This window comes from Apostichopus japonicus, chromosome 21 (genome assembly GCF_037975245.1).
Source record: "Apostichopus japonicus isolate 1M-3 chromosome 21, ASM3797524v1, whole genome shotgun sequence".
Lineage (NCBI taxonomy): Eukaryota > Metazoa > Echinodermata > Holothuroidea > Aspidochirotida > Stichopodidae > Apostichopus > Apostichopus japonicus.
The window spans coordinates 20,428,909-20,450,060 of record NC_092581.1 but is presented as its reverse complement, the minus strand read 5'-3'; the positions used below and the strand labels follow the sequence as shown (position 1 = coordinate 20,450,060).

General features: G+C 37.4%; 1 protein-coding gene across 4 annotated transcripts; it reads left to right on the top strand.

The window, feature by feature from the left end:
- The first annotated feature begins 1,283 nt into the window (after positions 1–1,283).
- LOC139963248 (uncharacterized) lies at positions 1,284–19,183 on the top strand. Of its 4 annotated transcripts, none has more exons than XM_071963874.1 (4): positions 1,284–1,438; positions 7,046–7,149; positions 12,584–12,904; positions 17,383–19,183. In XM_071963874.1, the coding sequence occupies exons 2-4, from the start codon at positions 7,065–7,067 to the stop codon at positions 18,063–18,065; spliced, it is 1,089 nt and encodes a 362-aa protein (XP_071819975.1). In that variant the 5' UTR covers positions 1,284–1,438; positions 7,046–7,064; the 3' UTR covers positions 18,066–19,183. The 4 variants fall into 4 exon arrangements, with proteins under 4 accessions (XP_071819975.1, XP_071819977.1, XP_071819976.1 ...); XM_071963876.1 differs by lacking the exon at positions 1,284–1,438 and adding an exon at positions 1,541–1,661; XM_071963875.1 differs by lacking the exon at positions 1,284–1,438 and adding an exon at positions 1,586–1,721.
- Positions 19,184–21,152: the final 1,969 nt, after the last annotated feature.

The window sequence follows — 21,152 nt, the reverse complement described above, 5'->3', positions numbered from 1 at the left end:
AAGAAAAATGCTAATACCCAACGCACAGGCATCAAAACCATTGAAACCAATGCCTACACTTTTCAAAATATGACAGATTTTAGATGTTTTCCTCAACTGATTTGCATATATCAATAGATCGGCAAGGAAATAATAGAGCTCAAGGTGATTTAAATGACAGCAAGAGTAGTAAGCACATTAAAACTCAACTATGAATATATGACTAAAATCCAAACATTTAAACCATAGACTAGCCTGCTTTTAAAAGGTACAACTTTTCTTCTCGAAATGTACCTCACCTGACTCGCATATGTTAAGATCATCAGGGAAAATAAAAGTGCTCAATGTAAACGTAAAGGCAGCAAGAACATTGATAGCAGTAAGCACACTAAAACTCAATAATGAATACCCAACATCAAAACATTGAGATAATAGCCTACGTTTAGTGTTTACTTTTGATTTAATTTCTACCAGTGCATCAGTGGTCGTGGTGATCCACTGTGCCCCGATCTACTGTACCCCACCATGGTTTCACCCGATTCTCGTTGTCGTCACGATAACTATCGTGGACTATTACAAGCCATTCACCATTACCAAGAACCACGATAGTTATCGTGACGACAACGGGAATCGGGTGATGGTTTTGCACATTCATTGCCATCAAATTGTTAAAATGGTCTAGCCCCTGGCCTAACACATGGTCTAAAGTTTGTTACCAAAATACTCCATTAAATGATAGTATAACTAAAACGGCCCCTATTTCGGGCGAAATGACCAACGAGGTTGGGCGAAATGGTAAGGTTGGTCGAAATGGCAGTTGGGCGATCGAAAGGTTGTTGGGCGAAGTGACCAGCTTCCGCTTGGATGATGATGAGCAGCAACACTTTACACTAGACAATGAAAAACAATAAATGCTTCCCAATTTTCTGGTACTGCAGTGCAACTACTCTGGTAATTTTTCTGTGGGTTATTGGCGTTGATGTGAAGGTAAACTAGATGGCAATATACATAATTCGTATTCTATTTGTTTTAAGTTATTTGAAGTGATTCACTGTGCCCCATGATATCTTTGCCATGATCCACTGTGCCCCACCCTCTCACTATATGACTAAACGCACGGTCGTAACAGTAACTGTTTGAGTTATTGTGTGAGGTTGATAGGGGAGAGTAGTGTACAACTCCGCATTCCTAGGATTTTATTGGGCACATAGTAATACCTATAATTGCAAAGTCTACCTTTCTGCGGGAATTCCCCTCTTCGTGTGGCCGTATTCCAACTTGCCAAGAATGAACGTTGCTGGTTTCCGCTGTGTCATGAGTAGTACGTTAACTGCTATTTAAAACTACACAGCAGATATGAAAGTGTTGAATATCTGTTAATAATAGTATTTGTACACGACTGTACAGTTCATATCAATTGGTAAAGTTATTGGACAACTTTCATTTGATTCTTTGCAAGGTACGTTCACGGAAACCATAATCCAGGCTAATTTACATAGCCTAACACGTAGTTTATCGTTACGTAGCCTAAGCACAGCAATTATACACAGAAGCAATATCGCACCTGCTGACAACAATACGATTTGCAAGGTTGATCGCGCCGTCTGGTTACACCCAAAACATCGACTCGCGCAAAGGGTGCCTACGTTATAACGAGGTTTCGACGGAATTCTGATCTTAGCGTAAAAATATTTTACAGTTTCAAATAGAGAAACACTGGATGCACTTGATCCAAGAAAATGGTTAAGCCTATAGGCTTTAAAGAAAATGTCGATTTATTAATGATTGGCATCCTGTTCCTATTTTTTTTTACAATGTTCATGTGTTTATTGGATATTAATGTAGGCCTATATAGTATATATGCCTATAAATGTGTGATGCAGCATATTTAGCAGTCTTCCACGGTACATTGTTGTCTACTTACATTACAAAGTAGTCTCTGTTTCTGTAATATATTGTTATATTTTGTAAATTAGTCTTCATATTGCAATTCTCAGATGCCTTTGGTGATGCAAGGTGACTACATACTAAAACTTTTAGTTGTCATGAAATATAATTTATCTCTTCATTAGCCTACCTCAAAAAGGATGCTTACATGATTTACCGCAAACACTTTAATCTCATCATCATTTGCTTGGAAGGTAGCCTAGGCTTACAACAAGGCCTCTGCTGTGTTGAATCGTAGGCTTCTTAATATGCTTTTAGGAGAGGCATGTACCTCATAATGACGTACTTAAGGATTTGATCAACAAGATCTATGAAGGAAAAATCCAAATCAATCAAATGTATGCATGGTGCAATGAAGCAGAATTTGGCCACACAATGTCTGCCGTGTCAAGTTCTTTTTTACTCCAAACTTTACACATCGATAAGCTAACTAAATAGGTATACATCCATTGACTCTAGATGCTGTTTGCTACTGTATATATGCTCTGAGCCTCTAAGCTCAGACAGGTCAGGTCCCAGAGAGCTAGTGGTATCATAATTCATATTGAGGTAATTTTGGTTATTTTCAGGGAGTAAGACTTCCAAATACCAAAATACTTGCAAAACTAGGGGGGGGGGGGGGGAGGTGTTCAAAGCTTTAAAAAAAATTGATCAGTTCATACCTGAAATGAATTTAAGCTTAAAAAATATGTGACTCTGATCCGCTGGAAACGTTTAGGTTGACTGTTGTATAGTTGCTAGTAATATTTAAAGGTGCATCAATTACGTACGTGCTTAAATTATAAAGCTTTTATTATATATTTAAGTTAATTAGGTACTGCGTTGTCATTGTCATTGTGTGAGTTGTTGGTCTTCAATTTGTTGCAAGGGACAAGCTGGAAGTGACTTATATAAATTTTTGTGAGCGTGAAGCCTAACATAGCCTCTTGCCAGTCTTGGCTAGACCTAGGTGTATAGTAAGTCAGACTAAGGCCTATGCTAGGATCACTTTGACATTTTGGACACTTTGATTCATGTCCAGTATCTGGAATTTCACACACAGGATAAGTTCACAAAACCACAAACCAGTATGAACTAGGCCTAGATATATTACTAATGGTAGGCCAGGCTAGGCTTGTCGAACTTTACCAAAACATACAAACTGTATTCAGTGCATTACCGGTAGCCTAAGCTAGGCCTGAGTTATGCTGGGTTATACAGTCCCTTGCTGCACCGTACCAACAGACAGTACCATGTACATCTTCATGTACGCTTTAATCAATATATTGAAGTAGGACTGATCATTACTGAATTGCAATGAATCATTACAACATCTATCGACCATAGCAGACGGTCTCCAAACTCCAAAGATCACTCAATCAACAAGGTTTTGATTTATTTCATTGCATGAGGTCTCAGAAGAGTTGCTATAAACATTATATAAACAACTGGTATACTAAAAGATTTTCTTGACTCTCCTTAGGCCAGGAATAGCTTTCCTAACCCAAACTTCAGTAGTATTTGGCATGGCTTTGTTGCAAGATGCAATGATTTCACAAGTACTGACATTATATTCACATATATAACCGAGGCATGGGTTATAAATTGTGTAATAAAGATCAATTAGCTATAGGCCTAACATTAAAATACTATTTTCAAACACTAGTACTATGAATCTTTGAACTTATGTAACAATTTGACCATTATGCATAGCAGTTTGCGATGCCATACTGGATCAATTCTGTGATAATGTAAATATGTATTTTAGATCCTCCTGCAAGCAGGAACTCGCGAAGAAGCCATCATTGGCCTATCGAAGTCGCAAGCTGACCGAAGTCAGTTTCTTAGATTCAGATTACTTAATGTCCATGATTATGAATTGTCAATTGTGAACATCTCTGTAACTAAACGACATACATTAATCCTGGAGTAACTTGGACCAGTTGACAAGAATATGATTAACTGGGCCATAACTTTTTAAGGGATGGGGTTAGGCACTTTATTTTGAAAATAGAGTTACAGTTGCATCTAATCTGACAAAGGTCCATGTGAGACTAAAAAAAACATAATGAAAATGTCCAAACATTTGTATCATTTATATGTCATTCTTGAGAACATGGTACATTGAATCACTTCTCCTGTTTTTTGCAACTGACTTACAGTAAAGTATTTCTCCGGATGGCTTCAGAGGTGAACAAGCCATTAACCTGGAAAGGCCATGATTGGTTAAATGTATTATTGACATTCTAAATAACTTCATATTCTACATAACAAAATACATTGTTGACAGCTCCTTTGTTATGGCAGAAATCTTTTTATTTGAGATGATACCATACAGTAGTACTTGTACTGACTGCATGATGTTCTTATATATTCATGTATTCTAGTTCAGTGTAAAACTTAAGTTGAAACTTAGTATTTTCCACTGCTTCCTGTTGAGTTCTCCATTCAAAAGAAAACATTATAGTCTGCTATGCAATGGTGATAGTGTGTGCATGTGCACATGTATGTGTATATGACTCTTCCTTGTAGACAACATAACTCCAGTTCTTAACATAAGTTCATGGTGGAATTAACTTCATACCAGGTATGTGGATCCATCTAATTGAGTATAAGAACCATTTCCATTTCTGTGAAGTTTAAAGGTCATTCGTGGTCAGCAGAGGTCAAAATCCGAATACTTTGTAAACATGCATGATAACTAAAAAAGCACTTATTGGGCAATTTCATACTTAGTAGGTAGATCCAGTATGGTGAATGCAAGAACCCTATCGAAATTGGTAGAGGTCAAAGGTCAAATGGGGTCAACATGTGTAAAAGTATGTAATCCTTGTCAACATGTTACACTAGCTCCAAATGAAAGCTACAATTAATCTGTGAGTTCTTCAATGCTATAATTGTCTTTTGGTGAACATAGTTTTGTCCAGGTCAGTTTAGTTTGGTGAATGAAATCAACAAACTGTAGATCTCAAGTGATGTTAAACGATATAAATACAGTTATTTGGGAAATGAAATATTAGTTGATAATCTTATGTTTAATGCTGTCAACACACTCAAGTGGTCCTTACCAGTTTTCACAGCTCTGAGCTTCAAGGGCTCAGAGCAAGTTATCTCAACTGGTCAAAAATTGGCTCAAAGGGTCGACCGGTTACATCTCACACAGTCTCAAAATTGGCCATATTGTCAGTGATTTATACCAGATGACTTTGGCAGCATGTTGTGAAAATATTTCGCAGTCTATAACAATGGCATTTAACTCTCAATTCATTAATAAAAATAGCTTGAAATTGGTCAAAGAAAATGTCCATTGGCTCATATGTCGAACAACTGTGTGTTTCTTTTTCATCTCTAGATAGGAAGACTACACTCTTTCTGGATAATGAAACATTTTGGAATAAAAATTCTATACTGCAAATTCCTTTAGTATCACTGAAATAATTCGTTGCTGCCCACAAGTGAGTGAATAAATGAGATGTACAACTCTGATCTTTTCTGGTTCTCACTTAATTCTCGGACAAATTTAACTCACTTGCTTTACAAATAGTCAGATAGTTATGAGGAATCTTGAGCAAATTTGATGATGTAACTGAAACTCTTGGAATGTTTTGGTTCTGTACTTTGTACCCTGTAGCCATTTGAATCAGTTGCCTATCTGGTGAATGTGTGTAGACCTTTGAAGGCAAGGAATCACATTGACCTCTGACTTCCTGTTCCTACTGTACAGTACTTGCTGACATTTGGCAACTCAGATTCCAATGGCATTGTGGGAAAGCTGTGCAAGATTGACTATGTATGTACCCATACTTGAGCAATCATATTTCTTGCAAAAAGTTGTGGGGGGGGGGGGGGGGATCTATGCAATCTCTTTTAGCTCTGTATTAGCAAAATGACCGCAAAGATATATCTACATTGGCTTCAGTCTCCTGTCTTCTGTAGTCAATATTTCATCAAACTTTTTTGAAATTGAGAACATGTGCTAATTAGGTATATTTTTAAAGCACTTTAATGCAGCTCAATTATCAATTTACCATTAGCAAGTCTGCATTACCATGATATTTAAAATAAAATAAAATATGACTACAGTATATATATATATACATACTACTATAGACAAGCAATTTGGCAGGAAGCTATAGGTATTGTATTGCACTGTCATGCCTCAGATGATTCAGCACCTAAAGGAATTTCATTATATGTAATTTGAGTCAATACATACGCCCACAATCTATTGTTATGCATTTGGTGCCATTTCATACCAAGTAAGCAAATGTATACTAGTACACACAGAGCACTGTCTCATTGGGAGTGTTCACTTTTAAAAGGGAGTGAAGACTGACCTAGTTTCGAATGAGGTGTAACAGAAGTGTTAGACACCACCATCGATTCCAAAAAGTACACACACAGCTTGCTACTGTCGGTATTAGAACCTAGTGTACAGTCAATACATGCAGCTATGGTCAATACCCACAACACAGTGTATTAGCAGCGATGGACATCTCAGGTCCAGATAAAAGATAAAAGGGTATCACGTTTCATTACTGTCTGCATTTTGTAGCATTAAAAAAAAACTTCACTTGCAAGCAACAGAAGGTTAACTTTTTCAGAGGGCGGCACGCAATTTTTTATTTGGGGGGGGGGGTGGGATCTTCAATTGATGCCTTTAATGACAGAAGCTGCATAATATGTATAACATAGTGTTGTGCATCAGTCAATGCTGTGTTAAACAAGCAGCTAATGTACTGTGCAGTAGGGTCGATCAAATAAAAGTAAATTCCATTTTGGTTTGATTGTCATAATGTATAGCCAAAATGGGCTGCCATTGATTTTGAGGCAAGAGGAATTTATGCGATTGTGCATTATTTTGTCCATGTTGGATGAAATTCATACAGTATTTGAAATGTAGAACCACCTTTTTGAATATAAGAGCCCTATTCCTAAGTTCTAAGGTCATGAGAAGTCAACATGTACAGTAGGTAAAAGTTTAGTGAAAATTATAAGTATCAGAAAGCTCAGCTTTACAGATGTTCATGTTACTTGTAGGGCAAGGAATGCTTTCTCATACAAAAAATTGGTGAGGCATCACTCAGCCAGCCACTCAGCCAGTTAGTTTTTATTTTTTGTGCTTCTTCTTCCTTTTCAGTCGGTGAGTTACTATACTAATGGAATTTAAGGGAGTCATGAAGATAATCATATTCTTGAAAGTGATATTGCTGAGTCACATTTTAAGCTGTGCTCTCGGTCAAGGTAAGTGGGACGGTCATGTATGCATGAGTGGATGTGGTTGTAATTATACCTGTACACTGTGGAGCTTCTACAACTGCACATTAGGACAGACAAACAGAACACTGCTACTGGAACGAACCTTCATTTGCAATTTATGTATGTATGTATGCATGCATTTTAGATCCTCCTGAAAGCAGGAACTCGCGAAGAGGCCTCATTGGCTTATCAAAGCCACAAACTGACCGAAGTCAGTCTCTTACATTCATATTTAATGTCCATGATTATGTCAGGAAAACTAATGTAGGAAAACTATGCCAGGAAAACTAATGTAGCGGATAAAGGCTGACGGGAATTTTACTTGATTACTGTCGTATTCCAAAGATGAATACCGTACCATGTTACGCGAAAAACCAGCACATTAAGCTTTAAAGGTCGTAATAATCATGCATTCCATTATAAATAAAGACACACAAAAGGATGCCAATCATGGCTGCCTCAATCATTCTTCACAGTGTTGACTGTTCCCTATGATCACATCATTATGATGAGGTATACCTACAGTACAGTCATTCTTTTCCACATGAATTAACCCATTGGTAGAGAATGAGAAAATTAAACTATCCTAACTTATTAATAGGTCAGGAGACACTCCATCAGGATATAATGTTTTGTAAACAGAAACTAGTCTCCATAGTGTAACACTGTACACCCAAGAACACTTGACAACAGTAACTAGGCAGTGCGAATCAAGGATGATTTCAATATCGTTAACTGTGTTTATTGACATACATACTCGGCACAGATTAATAAAGTCGTTATGAATAGAATTTGAGCATGTTACGTAACTCTCGTTCTGCTCTGTTTAATTGGAGCTTGGCATGTCACGTGCAAGAGCATGTATCTATGCACAGTTGTTAGTGTGCATTTATTTTGAAATTTGTGGCAACGCATGACTCAGTGTAGACCGTGCTCTTCATGTTGAATTTTTTTTTTTACACAGCATGGCTGCAACGTCTCAGGACTGTTCACTTGTTTCAAAAATTGTCTTTAATTTTGCTGATTCTTTACCACAAGGTTTATTCCTGTGAAAAAGAATTACCCTTTTATAATGTGTTTACAGAAGGTAAGCTTTCTGCACAGAAAAATACAAAATGATTGCAATATGGTAGTTGTCAGTGAATATATTGGCATCTACAGTGTGCAGTTTCACATAAAAGACACTGAGCACTTTTCTACATGTACTGTATATATACATATCTCTATTGGTGATATTGACTCAGCCGAGTGAAGCTTTCAGCACCGAAAAAACAAAAATGATTGTAATATGGCAGTGAATATATCAATTGACATCTACAGTGTGCAGTTTCACACAAAAGACACTGAGCACTTTTCTACATGTACTGTATACAGATTTCTATTGGTGATAATGATTCAGCATAGCTGCAGCATTTGCATTCTTCAACTCTACAGTTTTTCGTTTTAACATAATGGATAGAAAGAGAGACAGATGGACAGACTGACTGACTGACTGACTGACTGGCTGACAGACAGACTGACCGGCTGACAGACAGACAGATAGACTGACTGACTGGCTGGCTGACAGATATAGATAGACTGGCTGACAGACAAATGTATAGACTGACTGACAGACTGGCAAACAGACAGACAGACTGACTGACTGTCTGACAATCAGACAGACAGACTGGTTGACTGACTAACTGGCTGGCTGACAGACAAATAGATAGATAGACTGACTGACTGGCTGACAGACTGACAGACAGATAAATAAATAAATAAATAAAAAAATAAAGAAAGATTGATTGATTTATGCTTAATGATTAACACATTCCAAGAAAGGTACATTACTATCTTACAGGTGAACTCATCAAATATTATATTCAGAGGTGAGAGCATAGTCCAGGTGAAAATTGATATGAATTTGAAGAGGTTGTTTATTTTATTTTATATTTTCAGTGTATTATGCAAACATCATGAGTGATGTCACAGAAACACAATTGACAGTGTTGTATGTTTTTCTTCAAAATGTACTGACTTATAATGATGACCAGCCACTTTCATTGATGGTCTGTGTGTTAGACTTAGTAGTTCAGCCACTTTCACTGATGGTCTGTGTGTAAGTCTTAGTAGTCCAGCCAGTTTTTATTGATGGTCTGTGTGTTAGTCTTAGTAGTCCAGCCACTTTCACAGATGAGCTTCAAATTTTTAAAGGGTTATTTCTCAAGAATTAGACGAGAATGTCAACAGCTGCATTTGTTTAACATGCTGTACACTTTGCTTCCGAATCTGCAAGTTCTTGTAAAGTTACATGCTGCCCCATTTCAGGTAATGGTGACTTGCGACTACAGGACGGATCAACATACGAGGGTAGAGTTGAAATATACTACGATGGTAGCTGGGGAACTGTTTGTGATGACGCTTGGAATTTAGTTGATGCAAACGTTGTCTGTCGTCAACTTGGGCTAGGAGATGCTGAAGACACTCCTCCATTTGGTCAAAGGCACTGGAGAAATCTGGTTGGATGAAGTCCTTTGCGTTGGTACAGAAAGCCGCTTAGACAGTTGTCCCAGCCCATCCTTCATTGCAAAGAACCAGGTTCATACTTTCCTGTTAGGGGATATCTTTATCTCAGAGGCGGAAAAAAACCTTTTGTGGTGCCCAGTCAGAGCACTTAAATAGATCCACACAAGACAAAGCATCTAAGAGGGTCGATAGCATCCCTCTTCTTTCTTCCACAAGCTCCTTACTCAGTGGCACCGAAGGATACCTTGTCCTGCTGGATAGAGGGGGCGATTGGTCCCTTTGCGACTGGAAATGCCAGACCAAGAGCCCGTGATATCAAGGAAGTGGATAACAGGGAAGTGTTTAACGCCGGTGCCTTTCAACCAAAAGGCCCCGAGTTCAAGTCACTCCAAGATTAATGTATGTTGTCCAGTTATGTGTTGTGAAAATGGTCAATTCATAATCATGGACGTTAAATATAAATCTAAGAGACTCTCAGCTTGCGGCTTAGATAAGCCAATGATGGCTTCTTCACGAGTTCCTGCTTGCAGGAGGATCTTAAATACATACATACATACCAATCACTGCTGCCATACTTTGCTGGCATCCTGATCGAAGACTTCATCAAGGCGGCAGCATGGAAGACATCAACTACTTCCTTTGTTATTTATCCTACGTTTTACAGGCTGAGGCGCCATTCGAAAGTGCGGTGATGCGAGGTTCGGTGGGAACTAGGTCCCAACCCTGGGGCCTCCCACCATTGGGCAGTTCCACTCGGAGCTAAGGTTGGGAGGAGACAGGTAAGCGAGGAGTGAAGTAAATACCACAAAACTTACTGGTTTGGGTATTTACCAGTGACAAGCTTACCTGTCTCCATTCCCGCTTCCCTCCCCCGAGGAGGGGGGGACACAGCCAGACTGGGGAGTGGTTGTTGGATCAGACTCATGACTCTGTGCACTATACATGATAGACTACTGTATATTATATACTATATGATATACATGATACACTATACATGATAGACTAACTACTTAGGGTCATCGACCATGTCTATCGGTGAGTGTAACTTTACTATCTCTTTAGCCTAAGGTTATAACTTAACTGAAACTAAGGCGTCAAGCTTAAACAGAGTTAAGGCTAAGGGAATTTCAATCAGGTCTTAGGTCCTTGTAAGGATAAGGGTAGGAACGTCTGCTCTCTGGAGGGCGACCCCCATCCCGCACTAGGATGCATTAAGGACTCATTGTTAGGATGTTTCGACGTAGACCACTTTGGAAGGGTAGTGGTCTCATGAGAGGGAAGGACAATGACCGGAGGTGCCAATCATAGAGGGCTCATTGTGTTAAAAGCTTACCAGGACATTCCAGGCATGGTAGAACGTTGTGCTAAGGTTGTGAGGAGACAGGTAAGCTCGTCATTGGTAAATACTCGACCAGTAAGTTGTGGGGTCTACACTTAAATTGTTCCATCTCATGTGGGCGGTATGAGCATTACAAAGTAAAATCTACCTTAATTTTCCTTCATTCATTTTCAATGTAACAACCAAATTAGTCAAATTTGAAATATTAAAAAATGTCATCAATATTTGCTGCTTCATCAGCTTACCCTGTAACCAATGTTCGCCTTGTCAACGGATTCTCTACACTAGAGGGGAGGCTAGAGATCTTTTATAAAGGCCAGTGGGGAACAGTTTGTGATGACAGTTTTGAAAATTCAGATGCTGACGTTATTTGCCGCCAACTTGGCTACACTGGAGCTTCCAATGTTTATTCTAATGCTTACTTTGGTGAAGGAGTTGGGCCTATTATGGCAGTTATTGACTGCTATAGATATACTTATGCGCAGCATTGGACGGATTGCAGCATTGAAGATTGGGACACGAATCGATGCACACACAGCGAAGACGTTGGATTGGCATGTTATGGAGCTGATAAGTGCCACACATGCCATACTCGATATATCAGTACACACACACACTTCTTCTTTGCATTAGTTCTAGCGCCTAGATGTAAACCTGCAACAGCAATCTACTTGGATATGTTTAGCTTGTCAGCCTTGATAACTGTTGAAATATTTCAATCTGTGAGTGGCTAATTAAGCCTGTCGTTAGTAATGAACTTAGTTGAATTTCACTAAAGTTTTGCAGCTCAGTCAAAATATGAGAAGAAAAAAACTACATTAATATGATATACCAAAAAGAATATTGTGATGGTTTGTGGCTGTCATGACACTGACAAACTTCCATACAATGACCACTAATTTGCAGCAACAAAGCAAAGTTTTTAACAAGTTGTGCTTGCATTCCCAGCCATCTGTCTGTTGTCCTTTTATAATCATCCAGTTTTAAAAAGCTTCCAGTCAATTTCAATCCTCTTGCTTCTTTATACAATCAGTAAGTTTCAGTTGTATTCTGAGTACAAAAGTGATGATTGCAAATATGTAAAAAGTCACTTCAGGTGATATTTTAGGCACTGTTCCCATGATGGCTGTTTGTTTGTGTTTGTTTCTTCTTCTCTTTTTGGGGGGGGGGGTGGGGGGTGGGGAGACTTTCCATTCCTTTGTGATGTTACCATGGCTGGTTCTCATTCTTAGTTTCAGGATGCCTCATCAATCTTAAAAATAAAATTAAGAAAAGGAAGTGCTTTTGTGTGCAGTGAAAGGTCATAGGTTACTTGAGGGCAGATGCTAGAGCTGTCAAAATGTGGAAACATTGTAAGGCAGTATCTGAAGTAAGGTTATTCTGACATGTCTCAAAATGCAACTGATATTTAAAAAAATGTATTTCTGGTTCGTTTTTCTGTCGAGCCCATTCATATACAGTACATACTGTATATCTGCAATTTGTACCATGTTTTATCAGTATGTCCTGATTAGTTGTTAATTTTGTTATCAAGTGTGTTATACTCTATATGTTTTATTGCTACACCCATTCCAGGGCCTCGAGATGTAAAACTAATTAATGGTAAAACTCCAGGCGAAGGAACCGTCAGGATATATTACAATTACGCCTGGGGAACAATCTGCGATGAAAATTTTGACCTGCAAGACGGTCATGTGATCTGCCGCCAGCTCGGCTATAGTCGAGCTCAGCAGTACAAACCCAGTGCTTACTATGGTGAAGGATATGGACCCATTCTGTATGATATAGATTGCAGTGGTTTGGAGGAGAGCTGGAGGGATTGTTACCTCTCTGACTGGTATACCAGATCCTGCACACATAGTGAAGATATAGGATTACAATGTACAAATTATGATGGTGAGTATCGAAGGGTTAATGTATTATATGAAGATCTTCTGTATACCCATCATGTTATTGGTTACGATGTTGACGGTTCAGTAACCTTTGCAATGGTGCTGGCGTGTGTGGGTGCATGTGTGGCATGCATAGCTTGTAAACATGATATCTTAAGATGGGTAACCTCTGCATATGTGGCATGTGGCTTCTAAATTATTACAAGAACACTTTTGCTTTTTTTTTTTACATTTTATACAATTTGATGTAGGTCAGAGTTCATTTAAGGTTATGAGGGGTTGAAACATGAAATACTTGTAAACAAGATATCTCCAGATAGGAAACTTAATTGGCTCTCATATTTTAAGTGCAACTTCCCTATAATGAGTACAAGAATCTTATTGTTTTTGGTGGAGGTCAAAGGTCGTTTGAGGTCATCAAAGGTCACACTCTGAAAAGCCTTATAAATATAAAACCTCTTAAATTGGATATCCCAAGCAGTGTTTCCGCTAAGCCGCTATGACGCGATTTTGACGCAATGGCTTGCCGATTTGACGCACTGGCGTTCAGAGAGAGAGGGAAAAAAAGAGGGTTTCATTTTCTCCTGAATTTTATACAGTGTGAATAGAAAAAAAACGTTTCAAAAGGCATGGTGTTCAGAACTTCAACTTGAAGTGAAAAAATTATTACTGTAAATTGTTTCCAATTTTTCGTCAGAAATGTTAAATTAGCGATCGTTTACTTTACCGTAGCTATGTTTTTCTATACAGTCACGCAGATTTACTGTAGCTCGATTGCTGTAAAGCTAAATCATATAACGCACTGATGCATTGCCTACACTACGATGGTTCGCACTACCAGTGTACTAAATATAATATCTGTATAGCCTACCTTACATTACATTGCAACAGGGTCAGAAATAAACGGGGGCGACGGGCGATTCGCCCTAGCAAGTGCTAAAAAAAAGCCCTCCGAAAGCACAACTGCGAGGGCGAAAAAGAAAAGAGAAATATAAGAAAGTCGCCCTCGTAATATCAGGTGTCTGTGTAAATTTAATTGTGACATGCTTTTGCTTTAGCTTCAGTAGGGGTTGCAAGTAGCAGCGCGAATCACACAAACAGTTCTCACAATCCCGCATCAAATTTGAAGCAGTGCGGGAGGGTCGCGCACAATCACCGGGTCTTCACCGGCCTTAGTAGTAAGTTGAGTCTCGTCTATCCGACATGCTCAGTGATTAACCTCCGCCACGTATCACGATCTTGCGCAAGGTTTATTGCTTCCTAGAAATTGTTAATATTAACGTCCTTTAATTGCCTTCACTAAGCAATTTCAGTACCAGCGACAATAACCTAAAATCCCCATAAATCTCCGACCACATGGTAGCCTAATTTCACACTAATTCAACATGGAACTCTAATCTAGCTATCTGTTTATTCGCTCAAGTTGTGTCGCAAATAAAAAATAAAATTATCCAAGAAAAACTGCTATCTTCAACAACATGTTAGCCTAACAACCACACTAAGTCAATGGGAAATGTAGCCTAACCATCGGTTTGCAAAAATATAATAATAAGAATACTTTGCGTAGGTTTGTTTACATAATTTCCTTGCTGCCAACGTCGCGCGCATGGTAGCCGAACACCATACGTAGTCAGCGGGAAATCTACCCTAAGCATCTCTTTATTCGCTGAAATTGTGACGCAGTTAGCTAGACCTAAAATATCCATGAAATACTGCAACCTTCGACCACATGTTAGCCTAACAACCACACTAAGTCAATGGGAAATGTAGCCTAACCATCGGTTTGCAAAAAAAAAAAAAAATCGTAGCTTTGTTTACAACTTCAATTTGCTGGAAATCGGCAGTTGTTTGGAAGGTATGTGGTATCTCTTAAAGAGGGAATGTTGTATTTTACGTACACCGTTGCTGTGGCGATGGATTGAAGGTTTTAACTTTGATTACTTTTCAGCGGTATAATGGTTTCGTATTTGGTGGTTAGTGATTTTATCCACACACGAAAAAATACATGATTAAAGGAAAGGGCACCTTCAGTGGAAGTAAACCTCAGTGTTTTCTATTTCAGTTGATGGGTTATTGGTTTTTCGTCATGTATTCGGTGGATTGACGTTATTTGCTAAACGATCGCAAATTTTGGCAATTAAACTTTCAATGAATTTGCTATACGGTCGCAGCTAACTAAGAAGAGGGTAATTGTGCTTACTTGATCCTGATGAATGCTTACAACCTTTCCGTATTCAGCATATTGAACTGGAAAAGCGCCCCTTAAACCTTAACAAAGCCCTCGTAAATACATTAAGGGGGGTGGTTTTAACTTTTCATTTTCCAAAATAGCCCCAAAGCCAAATCTTAATTCCTACCCTGCATTGCAAGTGGTGCACTATTTGAGCCAAATTTAGCTTCTAAAAATAAAGCGTAATATGCAACGAACTTATTTATTATTATTTAGCAATCATTGTTTAAATAAAGCTCAGGGTTCCATGCCTCAATTTAAAATCAGACATTGGATTGGCCGATGTTTAGTACACAGGGGCGTAGCCCGTATGTAGCACTGTAGGCCCGGGCCTACACTTTTTTTGGCCAAGTTATCTTTTTTTTTGAAAACACCCATAATTCAAATCCAGCTTGCTGGACGAGTTTTAGAGTCTAGACAGGAAAAAATATTGAAATGAACGTAGCAAGAATATGGCTAAATTAGGTGACCTATTCTTCTGTCATTTCTATCGCGTGCCGTTTCAATCAACACTCTACCCACTGAAAAAGACTAGGATCCGATCTTGTCAGTTTTGTAACATCTAGTTAAGAACCCGTTTATGAAGATGATATTTCAGTTGAGAAACATTCCACAGTCAAATAAGCCTATAGTTGTTGATTAACAGACCTTATAGAGCTGCAGCACTTTGTTGGCTGTTGTTACTGGCTTACTCTGTACATGTACCTTGCATTAATTTTAAATACATTATGTAGTATCGAATTACGTACTATTTTAGCTTGTTTGTTTTTTGGGGTTTAAAAGTGATATTAAATGAGGTGTCTCAAGTAACCAAGAGGCCAGGGAACCAGAATGAACTCTCGGGAAGGGCCGTTTCCGGCCATCTGGGGGGTTTGTAAAACCAAAAATTTTCTTGTACGCTCCGCGCCAACCCATGGTTGCGCTCCGCTCAGATAGTCGTTCCTACAACTTTGAAAATCCTGGCTCACCCCTGGTACTAATACTGTCGGCAAAATGTAACATCGTGAAAAAAGGCATGGAATTTTACCCCTCCCCTTAGACCCCTCCCCCAGGACAGTAGTGACTCAAATATTCAGATATTAGCCATTTTGACTCAATGGGAAATTTCTTAGAGGAAACACTGATCCCAAGATAGGTTACATCATATGGAATATATTTGGCTTGTGTCCTTCTTATAGTGAGTACAAGAACCCTATTATTTTTGGGTGGACGTCAAAGGTCATTTTGGGGTCAGTAGAGGTCCGAATGTCAAAATATCAAATGGATGTCATCAGGTTATCTATTACAAATGCAAATTCAGCATTAGAGTGACCATGCAAAATAAATTACCAACAGCAAACATTGTCCCTCTGTTTTTCTTTCATTGTTGTGGTTTTATGTCACACAATTCCCTGTCATCAAACCATACAAGCACATGACTCTGTTTATATTAATACTGCTCTCCATCTGTAGTATTAACTTCAGCCAGGGTTATTAGCTATCAAATGACTCTTGTGCTGCATATGTAATGCATTTAATGGGAAGTAACCACTGGGAGGGGGTTCCCTCTGCTTTTATTTTCCTTTATAAATATATAATTCATGCTTCCAAAGAGTAGAACAATATAAAGTTAAAGTGTATCTAATAATGAAGCTGTGAAATACATTATAATTGCATCACATTTAAAGGAAAAATATTATAAGATGGTAAGTCAAGCTTTTGAACATAATTTGCCATCAGACATCTGTAATTAAATGTTTTTTTGTAGAACTGTTGCCCGTATTCGCATGTCAACCACGTGTTTACACCGATCAATATTTCATTTGTGAGTGACTACTATAGGTCCGTTAGTTTTTTTGTTCTTTTATAATCGAATTTGGCAATTGCCATTGTGGCATACATACCATTGGTCCATCAAAATACACTGATAAACATAAAATATAATTGAGAATAAATACAATCATTATCCTGAGTAAGCAAAGTATGTAGATGTTTATCGTTAATCCATATTCCTCAGCTGTTGCACTGCTTCAAACATTCCTTCATTAACTATTGGCAGTTACAAGCTCCTGGTCTATCATTGAATTTGTGTTACTGTTGCGGCACACACCATCGATTAATAAATATTTCTTTAAAATAAATCTGATTAATTATAAAAATGGCGAAACAAGGTTAATCACATGCATTAAGCAGACTTTTTGTTAAGATTATATTATATGGTTGTCTATGCATTATCCTTCAAGATTCTTCATTAAATATATATTCACATACAGGCTACAGTTTAGTGTCTGGATTAGTGGTCACTGCAATCATCTTAATGGGCATCTGTTGCTGTAGTATCTGTGCTGTTGTGATAAAGAAATCAAGGCAGCCAAGATCGTCAGCAACTGCTGCGGTGCCTCATCAGACAAATCAGATGGCTGCGATGCAACCACTCCCGACATCAGGTCAAACAGCCCAAACTGCAGTGAAAGGTAATCCACCTACATACCAGGAAGTGATGTCTAGCCCTATGAATTATCCACCACCAGGCACTCAGAGTAACCCAGCATACCCCCCACAGAACTATCCTCAACAACCAACTGCAACCCAACCAGCCATTGTTCCCTACCCTACACAGCAAGCACCTGTTCCTTACCCTATCCAGGCAGCCCCAAACCCACAGCAACCAACTGTTGCCCCATACCCACAGCAACCCACTGTTGCCCCCTACCCACAGCAACCAACTACTGCTCCTTACCCACAGCAACTCCCTAATGCTCCATACCCACAACAACCCACTGTTGTTCCTGCTCAGTCATATCCAGCTGCTGTGCCTCAGGGGTACCCTCCTCAGAATAATCAAGCAGAGCTGTACCCACAACAGGGTAACCCGACAGTGCCACAGAATGGAGAGTTGAACAATGTATCACCCTCAGCGCCACCAATGCAGCCTCAGAGTGATCAGCCTGAGTAAAAATCTCATATCACATCAAGAGTAGAAACTGACCCCATTTATGAAGGACCTTCTGACAGTGACCCCTTTGAATGGTCTGTACTAACCCTTGTGTTCCTGAAATAATGTAGTACTATAATGTTTGTATTGGGGAAATCCATTTGGATCTGTTTTTTTCTACTTGCTCATATTCAACATTAGCTTTTTAAGGGAAGTTTTCTTTTTGATAGTTTTTTGCTTTGTATGTATGTGATAGCGTGTTTGTAAACACAATAACACCTAACATTAGCTTCTACCTTAATGAGCAGAAGTAATATTTTTCAGTGGAGGATTATTGTCAGTAAAAATTAAAGTCTGAAAAATTGTAAATTTATGAGCTCTAATGTATTAAGGTGCTTTGATGTACTTCATACTTGTTATATGGATCCAACTTATTGAGTATAAATATATCATATTGTGTTTTTTTGAGGTCAAAGATCAACAGAGGTCAAAGTCTGAACTTTGTGAACTTGTTAGTTCTAATATTAAAGCTTGAATGAACTTGACATCTGGTATTAGGATCCACCTTATTAATAAAACTCTTCTTGTGTGCAAAAAGGTATTGAGCAAAGTTTATTAAGTTATAATAAGTTCCATATCAATATTTGATTTATGGTACCATTTTGACAACAACCAATTTTAATATTGCAGAGGCTGATATCACCAACAGTTACTATGTACTTTCTTTTTTCATTCGATAATTTGAAGTCCTAACTAATGAAAAAAGGTCGAGGTTTTAAGTGAACAATATTTTTGAATGGTATATTAGATCCACTTTGTGGATAATGCCTTTTTTTCAGAGGCTAACATCAGTAGGTACAGTAGCTGTTTTTCATCTTCATGTTTTGGAGTCAAATATTATGATCAAAAGTTGCAATATTGAGAGAACAATATATTTGTTCTTATGAGACTTTTGTAGATTTTGTGACTATTTTAGAGGCTACTATAAGTGAAATGTCATTATTTGGGACTTATTTTATCTGTATTATAATTGTGATAGTTTTCACCAAGGCATCAAAAATTTGTCACTATAATCATATGCAAAAATAGGCAGGGAAGATCATAATGTACGTTTGAATAAGTAGAGTATGTGATTGAGTTTTATATATATATATATATATATATATATATATATATATATATATATATATATATTATATATATATGTGATTGAGTTTGATGATTTATGACATGGTCCAGGTGTGATCTCAATCAAATTTCTCTGATGACAGGAAAGGTGCAAAGGGCCAGTCAGAATAGAAATCACACAAAACCTTGGCAAAGGCTGGTGGGTGGGGTGGGGCTGAAGACTTATTTCAAGCCCTTTAATTCAAGACTTGAAGATATATCAGACAGTTGGGAGCTAGAATTATTGCAAGAATTCTTTTGCTATTAATTTCATTTAACAAATTTAGACAGCGTTTGATTTATTACCTTTTTATTAGTATATTATATTTGATGCAATGCAATTCAGGTTCATAGATTAAGGTTGAGAAGCAACTGGCAGCAAATAGTATCTAACAAATGGCTGTGTACTTGAATGATCGCAAAATAAAACTAAGTAATTAGCGATATACAGACAAATAATTGTATTCCATATTCATTATATCTCTAATTCAAGTTTGGATATCTCTAATTATATTCCCGATATCTCTATTTCAATTTTCAATATCTCTAATTCGAATTCTTGATATCTCTAATTCAAGTTTGAATATCTAATTTATTCCCGATATCTCTAATTCAAATTTCGATATATCTAATTCGAATGATTGATCTTGAATTCAATTTTGGATATCTCTAATTATATTCCCGATATCTCTAATTCAAGTTTGGTTTATGCATCAGTGCTTGTTTAGGTCACTTGCAAAATGATAGTAATGTGATTGGTAAGATTTGCTGAAGCTTGGCAGTTGTATAGCCTTCAACACAATCATGTAAGTTATATACTGTTAATACTGTAGGATCCATATATGTTAATATTTAACTTTAGAACTAGTGATTATTAAAATATGGTAACATATATGTTTATATATATATATATATATATATATATATATATATATATATATATATATATATATATATATATATATATATATATATATATATATATATATATGTGATTGAGTTTGATGATTATGACATGGTCCAGGTGTGATCTCAATCAAATTCCTCTGATGACAGGAAAGGTGCAAAGGGCCAGTCAGAATAGAAATCACACAAAACCTTGGCAAAGGCTGGTGGGTGGGGTGGGGGTGAAGACTTATTTCAAGCCATTTAATTCTAGACTTGAAGATATATCAGACAGTTGGGAGCTAGAATTATTGCAAGAATACTTTTGCCATTAACTTCATTTAACAAATTTAGACAGCGTTTGATTTATTACCTTTTTATTAGTATATTATATTTGATGCAATGCAATTCAGGTTCATAGATTAAGGTTGAGAAGCAACTGGCAGCAAGTATGGATTTCTGTTCCTAATGTATCTAACAAATGGCTGTGTACTTGAATGATCGCAAAATAAAACTAAGTAATTAGCGATATACAGACAAATAATTGTATTCCAGATTCATTATACCTCTAATTCAAGTTTGGATATCTCTAATTATATTCCCGATATCTCTAATTCAATTTCCCAATATCTCTAATTCGAATTCTTGATATCTCTAATTCAAGTTTGGATATCTCTAATTATATTCCCGATATCTCTAATTCAATTTTCAATATCTCTAATTCGAATTCTTGATATCTCTAATTCAAGTTTGAATATCTAATTTATTCCCGATATCTCTAATTCAAATTTCGATATATCTAATTCGAATGATTGATCTTGAATTCAGTTTTGAATATCTCTAATTTTATTCCCGATATCTCTAATTCAATTTTCAATATCTCTAATTCGAATTCTTGATATCTCTAATTCAAGTTTGAATATCTAATTTATTCCCGATATCTCTAATTCAAATTTCGATATATCTAATTCGAATGATTGATCTTGAATTCAATTTTGGATATCTCTAATTATATTCCCGATATCTCTAATTCAAGTTTGGTTTATGCATCAGTGC